General features: G+C 32.6%; 1 protein-coding gene across 1 annotated transcript; it reads right to left on the reverse strand.

The window, feature by feature from the left end:
• Positions 1 to 3,993: 3,993 nt before the first annotated feature.
• On the reverse strand, positions 3,994 to 7,587 carry LOC139858180 (methionine gamma-lyase-like). The gene is made up of 3 exons (XM_071847036.1): positions 7,279 to 7,587; positions 6,451 to 6,975; positions 3,994 to 4,661 (listed from the first exon to the last, which is right to left on the reverse strand). The coding sequence occupies exons 1-3, from the start codon at positions 7,535 to 7,537 to the stop codon at positions 4,084 to 4,086; spliced, it is 1,362 nt and encodes a 453-aa protein (XP_071703137.1). The 5' UTR covers positions 7,538 to 7,587; the 3' UTR covers positions 3,994 to 4,083.
• Between the last annotated feature and the right edge of the window lie 474 nt (positions 7,588 to 8,061).

The following is an 8,061-nucleotide window of genomic DNA, read 5'->3' on the forward strand; positions in this document are numbered from 1 at the left end:
CTATGGTATACTAACCCCCGAGACGTTCCAAAAACGGCTATGACATCACCCCCAAGTGTTCCAAAAATGGCTATGGCATCACTTGATCAATGTGTGAGTAAAACACGGCTATTACTCACAATCATGTACACAAACACGGCTATGTGCACAAAATAATATGAAATACATCGTGGGATTAAAACACGGCTATTACTCACCACTATATGCACAAACACGTCTATGTGCATAAATATTAAACGTGGACAAAACGGCTATGTCTCACAACTATGGTCACAAAATGGCTATGTGACACCATTAATATGACACGTAAATCATATACATACATATATAGATTTTACACTCACCTCATAGCCTTGGCGAGAGATAACCGAGCTTTCAACTTCAATGTTACGCACCTATTACATTATGCACATATCAATCATTCATTCAAGGTGGTCAACCACTAACTTCATTCTAAGGTGCAATTTCGACCCATTTGCACCCTTAACCCTAAAATTGGGTTAAATTACACCAAAACCCTAAAATTAGCCAAGATAGGTTTAAAACACATTTCAATACAAATTTTATGCATCTTTCACAACCATTAACCAACTTAGGTCCATTATAACCCATTTGACCATTTTAAAGTCAACATACCCATTTTGGGTCATCCACTAACCCACACAACACCCACTTACATATATATATATATATATATATATATATATATATATATATATATATATATATATATATATATATATATATATATATATATATATATATATATATATATATATATATATATATAGGTGTGCTAGCAATTTACTAACTAATTTAAGTTCATAAACATCAATCTAACACTTTGAAAACCCTAGTTAGTCATCTTTGAGTCTACATGACCCAATTTTACCCAAAACACCCAATTCACTCACAAATGGGTTTTAAGTTCATCATTTACCCTAAACCCTAACCCTTAATCAAATAAACAAGGAAATTTAGATTAAAGCATACCACTACACTCAAAATGTAGCTAGGAAGTAGGTGAACAACTTTAATGCTTGCACTTAGACCCGAAATCGGCTTCTTCTTCCTTGATTTGAGTTCTCTCACTCTAGAAAACCCTTTCTCTCACTAAATTAATTTGGAAGAGGTGAAGTAGGTGAAAATGGTGTTATGAGACTCACCAAACTGAATCTAGAGCCTTAAAGTCGGCCCTTTAGTGGATTTACCAATTTGCCCTCAAAATATCTAATTAAAATAGAAAGGAATCTGTCACAGACCATTGGCGCGGCGCGCCAATACCCTGCGCGGCGCGCAACACCCCCAGATCAGAATTTGTTTCATTTTAAAATGTACAACGAAACCCCCACTTCAAGCATCTTATTTACGCTTATGTACACAACAAATATTTGGGTCTTACACCAATCTCGGTTCATTTGACTACATGAAACTTCATAATATGGAACAAGATTGATGATGGTAATTGATAGACGATTATGATACGTAGATGGTGATCGAAACTTCATGACATGAAACTTCCTTTTCGATACTGTACGACTGCATGATTTTTTTTTTATTTTTCGACCAACCTACAATATGTGTTTGCTGCTACTGCTCGAGGTGTTTCTTTCCAGGGTTTTGAAGCCACTTAAACCTAGTGTAGTTTGCAACTTGGGCTGTATTGTATTAAAGGACTTTAATTTGGGCTTCTTTTAATTAGTCATGGACTAAACAAAGTGGGAGATGAATGGGACTTGAATGGACCTTAAGTAGGACGAAATTAATTTGATGTTGTGCTTGTGTGCTATTTAGGCTTGGTGAAATATTTCTTGAGCCGCGATCTTTTGATTTCCATTGAGCTTTTGCAAATCACTTGGGCCGAGATTTAATCTAACTAGTGGACTGTGTTCATTTGTGTTGTTGGGCCGAACTGAAACTGGGCCAGGAAATAATAATACGGGTTAAATATTATTGGGTCTGAGATTAGATCAGAAAAACAGAAATGGCTCAATGGTTAGGATGCGTGTTGGGATAGCGAGAGGTCGCGCGTTCGAGCCCGGGCTGGGACATTATACTTTTTTTGAAGCTTTTCCTAAAAAGGTAGTATTACTAATATTATTATTATTATTACTACTTTTATTATTATTATTATTATTAAGTATTATTATTATTATTATTATCATTATTACTTTCATATTAACAAAATTATTATAACAAAAAAATATTTTCTATAAAGAGTATAATTATTACAACTATCATATAATTATATATTAGGATTATGTATATAAATATTTACATATAACAACTTATTGATTTTTAATATAATATTAATCATATGTATATAAAACTATATAAATATTAATTATTTTAAATATATATACAAATTAAATATATAAGATATATAACTTAATACATAATATATAAATTTGTTTGATTACGAATATATATGTTTTAATATATATATGACTGATATAGGTTCATGAATCCGAGGCCAACCCTGCATTGTTCAGTTCAGTCATATGAATATTTTTACTACAAAATATCGTATTGTGAGTTCATTTGCTCCCTTTTACTCTTTTCATTTTTGGAACTGAGAATACATGCGCTGTTTTTACAACTGCTTTATTAAATGCTTTTGAAATATATTTTGAACTGAGAATACATGAAATGCTTTTATAAATGTTTGACGAGATAGACACAAGCAAAACATTCCTCGAATGAATTATTATGCAGACAGAAGTTCTGTGGATTATTATTGAATTAGGTGGACATGATAATTGCCACCAATTGATGAATATATTTTCCCCTGATTATTATTGCTTGGTAACCTAAGAATTAGAATCGGGTATGACCCTAATTCACGCGAATCCTAAAGGTAGCTACCGGGTTTAACACCCCCACCCAGAATGTTCACTAGACGGAAGAGCTAGTGGGCGTGGTGTTTAGTACTTCGAAGTTTATATATTATGCAGACGAGATGTTCTGTTTTGAGAATATTATTGATGCGCATTATATGTTAAGGTCGGTTACCATGTTGAGCAATGAAATCGAAATGAATGTTATGTATCGAGAGAATGATTTTTATACACAGGTTATGTGTATTATATTTTGTACACGAGATATGTGTATGGTTATTAAAAATCGCGAGGCAACCTACGAGAGAGAAAAGGATACAAACCTACTCTGCTAAGCATTATAAAAAAATAGTTTTGTACACGAGATAGGTGTACTGTATTTAAATCTTGTGATGTATCAAAATGATGAATTTTATTGTTCATGATAAAACTATGAACTCACCAACCTTTTGGTTGACACTTTTAAAACATGTTTATTCTCAGGTCTGAAAGAAATCTTCCGCTGTGCAGTTGCTTATTTTAAAGATATTACTTGGAGTCGTTCATGTCATATAGAGGTCAGAACACCGCAACGGGACCATCTATTGAAGACTTCGTCCAGGAGGATTAGAACGGGTCGTTATATCAGACAAGATGAACAATATGTTGTTGCGGAAGTCTAAATGGCCGAATACCAACAAAATACTCAAAATCACAGATGCTCCCCTACATGCTTACATCACTACTATATATGTTAGCTCAACCTACACATTAACCCTGCATTAACTAGGCTTCAGTTGGGCTTCAATTGGCTGGACTATTCTCTATCAAATTCAGTATAAGTAGTTACGTAGTAGCAGTTGATGTTTGGTATATGACAAAATGGAGGTACTGTATGAATCATCTCCTTTTAGAAAACTAGTTATTTAGTAGACATTTTTGTTAAGATGTGTACAATGGCTCAAAAGGCTACAAATGAAATATATATATTGTTTTATAAAAAAAAATAAACCCTTACAAAAATGGTAGAACTCGCAAGATGTTTCTTGCGTTCGATAAGGAGTTTTATATGATATGTTTTATGTGTAAACAAATAAAATTTTGGTAAACGAATAAAAATTTCCCGCTTTAATTTTGATGGAAAATGTTTAAGACGCTTCACAACTGAGTCTAAAAGTGACAATATAACATTATTACAATTCCAACATGAAGCTAGCAACAGTATCATAATTAAGATTCGGAGTTTGTTTACATTCTCACTAAACATTTAATTCTTCGATAACAATCCCGAATCATGAAGCCTTGAGAGGGTCTTCTCAAACTGGCCCCACCTTTGTTCGACAGTCCCACTGTAGCCAACCGACATCCTAACCAGACCAGGCGTGATCCCAGCCAATGCCTGTTCCTCATTGTTCAATTCACTACTCGTGCTACTACCTGAACAAGACATAAGGGTCTCATAGTAGCCCAAACTAACCGCCATGAGCCCGAATTGAGTTTGATTCTGCAAGAGGTTCATCAGCTTATTAGCCCTAGCTTCGGTCCCCATGTCCAAACATAGCATCCCACCATAACCATATTCCTTGTTCGCAATGGACTTTAAGAGATGGTGATCAGGATGGTCCTCTAGGCCCGGGTAGATAACCTTTAGGCCCATTTTCTTCATCCTTTGTGCATAGATCAAAGCCCGGTTACAATGCTCTTTGACCCGGAGGCCCAAATGTGGGATTCTTTCTGACAACTCGAACGCAACTTTGGCATTCATTGTTGGGCCAAGTAGCATAAGGGCCCCTTGGTGAAGGTCCATAAGTGAGTTCAAAAGACTAGCTGGCCCGCAAACAGCCCCTGCGATTACAAGAATGTCATTTTAGAACCTAATATACTCATTGATTCCTATTTTGAAAAAAAATACTCCGTAGCTCTTTAAGTTCCGAATGTAAATATTTATTTATGATGCTGATAGCCTAATTACTATTTTAATTTGTTAGTCTGTTACTATATTCTAAAGCTGCATTGAATAGGACAAACACCTCACATGGATGTAGACATTTTCCTTATTTTGGCTGTTTGTAATCAAACAAGTAAAATGGTTTTATACTATTTTGGCTGTTATTTTTTTATACTCACGACTCACGAGAGAAAACACGTGCATCTACATATGGTTTCCGTGTGATAGTTACTATGAACAATAGTGTTTGATAGTCACATGAACTCTGTTCTTCTTTAACCAATTGCCAAAACAATAAAGATTTTGTTAATAGTACTTATCCTATGATAGGCTTGCCACCACCTACTTTACTTCCACTTCTATATTTATACGCTTCTCTATTTTTTATTTCCAAATAAAAATAAAAAAAAATTATATTCTGTGTAAAACAAATTATATACTTCTGTGTAAAAAAAAGTGCGATTAATGATGATAATTAAATTATTTATTTATGAATTTAAACTATAAAACTTAAAACTTTTTGAGTAATAAATAGATATCACATAAATATTTTCTTAATTGTACATAACAAGTTTAGGGGCCATCCGCGCGTTGCAACGGCGGACCCTTATTTTTTATATATAACATAATTAATCAGCTTTTCGTTATACACAATTTATGTTTTAAATTACATAGTTAAACGTTAGTAACCATTAAAAAAATATCAAAGAGAAAATTTATTTCAAATCAATAATTAAAATAGTTAAAATTAACATAATCTGAATATTCTTGTTATTTAATAGTCAAATGTGAGAGTAGAAAGAATCAATGTAAAGGAAGAAAAGTTAGATTAAAAAGAAATTTAAAAAAAAAAAAAAAGAATTGGACTTGAATGATTGAATCGGAAATAAAAAATATTAAGGATGCATTATGAAAAGTTAAAAGAAAAAGAAAGGGATGATAAATTGGTATAAAGAGAATAAAAAGAAATGGGTTATGAGAACTTAAAAGAGATGAAAGATAACTTAGTATAAAGAGAATAAAAAAAATGGGAAAAGAAAGATGGGGATACCAAGACTTGATTTAAAGGGAATAAAAAGAAATGGGTTATGAGAACTTAAAAGAAATGAAAGATAACTTAGTATAAAGAGAATAATAAAAATGGGAAAGAGAAGATACCAAGACTTGAAGTCCAAACCTTTCTTTTCTACCAAACAAACATTTAACCATTTCACTAGCCTTTCTTTTGTGATATATGTCACAATTAATATTTATTAATACTATATATATACTCGAAATAGAGGTTTGAAAAGTCAAAATTAATACCTCAATTGCTATTGTGTTGCTACTGGAGATTCATTTTCTAAATGAATATATTTATATTTATAATATAATATAATATAATATAATATAATATAATATAATATAATATAATATAATATAATATAATTATAATATAATTATAATATGAATATAAATATAAATATAAATAAATATATAACCAAACCAATTACCAATACCACCACATATCATTCTCATTTCCTTTTGACCATTCACAATTAAAATTAACATTAACAATACCGATTAAAACAACGTGATCCTATTTAAACTAATTAATTCTATTTTAATGATCGTTATTCGTTATATATAAAAATAAAAATTTAAGGTAATTTAATACATTAAATTGATAAATATAAACACACATACCTGCAATTATATCAGCCCCACCGCTAATATACTTCGAGATACTATGAACCACCACGTCAGCACCAAGCCTAGCTGGCGACATAACCATCGGCGCAAACGTATTATCAACAACAACAGTCACACCTTTCTCATGAGCAATACTAGAAAGTTCCGGAATATTCGCTACAGTCAATGTCGGATTCGACATTGATTCAAAATACAGTACTTTCGTACGTCCTTCAACTATTGCTTCATTCACTTTCTCTAGATCACGTATATCAACAAACGACGTCGTTATGTTGGACGATCTTGGTAGAAAGTGAGTTAAAAGCGCGTGAGTTCCACCGTAAAGGGTTTGTGATGCAACTATATGATCGCCGCTACTAACTAACTGTAACAGAACTGATGAGATGGCTGACATCCCACTTGATGTACAGTACGCCGCTTCAGTTCCTTCTAGCGCCGCCATCTGTCGTCCGAGGTTTAGTACTGTCGGGTTGAAATGTCGGCTGTAGATGAAAAAATCACGATCCGCTCCTAATTCACCTGATACAGAATTTTAATTAAAAAAATAGATGTAAATATAAGAATTTGAAGTATGAGCATTAGTACTAGTATTAATAATATTTCTAAAATATATATAAATAAAATGATTTTTCAAACGTTAAAGATAGTCATTAATGTACATTAATATATTGCATATTTGCACATATGGAGTAATGATTATTTACTCCGTATTAACTAATTATAAAGTGACAATTGTTTAATTATAGGACATTTTTATTCAATATCAATATCAATACTTGTTAAAACTATGATAAATAATAGTAAATAAAAAAAAATGCTAACCAGCAAACATGCGACCGAGGGTTTCGGGTTCCATGACGGTAAAAGTGGCAGAAGCTTCAATGGACATATTTACGCCGCCATGTTCGCCGAATTCATGGCGGGCATTGGCTAAAGCGGAAACAGGGTCAACCCAAGTTGGTTTGGTCGTTGGGGGTTGTTTTTTAGTGACGAAATTGTCGTTGTTATTGTTGTCGTCGGGTGTTAACCTCTTTTTAGAAGAGGAGAGAACATTGTTGTTGTTTTGGATTGTTTCGGCCATTGAAAGAAAATAATTAGGGGATTGAGAAGATGATTTGGCGATGAAAGATGGTGGTATGATGGGGGTGGTTTTATAGAAGAATTTGAAAATTTTAATGTAAATGTTATAAATGTTAGTATATCATGCATGGTAATTCAGTACAGTGAATCTGGTCACTTTTTTGTTTGTCCAAATAAGTTACAAAATGTGACACGTTGGGAGACTTTTCTGGATTTAGAAAAAAAATGAAAGATAAACAATGACATGTGACATAGGGAGGGTGTATCCATAAAATTTGGAGAAAATACGATAATATATTATTATTGTACCTAATTTAATGTGATCATCTTCAAATCGATAGAATTATCCAATGTTTTAATTTTAGCAATGTAATGTAATGGATACAAAGACTTACGAGCTACACTTTGAACATTAGATATATCGACATAGCTACTCTCATAAGTCTTCAAAGTCTGCAATATGGAACTTCTTGACATCGGCACAAATGTTAGTAGCTTGTACATTCAAATAACAAAAATAACAGA

This window comes from Rutidosis leptorrhynchoides, chromosome 7, assembly GCF_046630445.1.
Source record: "Rutidosis leptorrhynchoides isolate AG116_Rl617_1_P2 chromosome 7, CSIRO_AGI_Rlap_v1, whole genome shotgun sequence".
Lineage (NCBI taxonomy): Eukaryota > Viridiplantae > Streptophyta > Magnoliopsida > Asterales > Asteraceae > Rutidosis > Rutidosis leptorrhynchoides.

Excerpts from the sequence above, each read along its gene's own strand:
- LOC139858180 (XM_071847036.1), bottom strand. The coding sequence starts at position 7,537 with ATGGCCGAAACAATCCAAAACAACAACAATGTTCTCTCCTCTTCTAAA. Across the intron at positions 6,976-7,278 it reads CCTCGGTCGCATGTTTGCTG|GTGAATTAGGAGCGGATCGT; the intron begins GTTAGCATTTTT and ends ATTCTGTATCAG. Across the intron at positions 4,662-6,450 it reads TGGGGCTGATATAATTGCAG|GGGCTGTTTGCGGGCCAGCT; the intron begins GTATGTGTGTTT and ends TTGTAATCGCAG.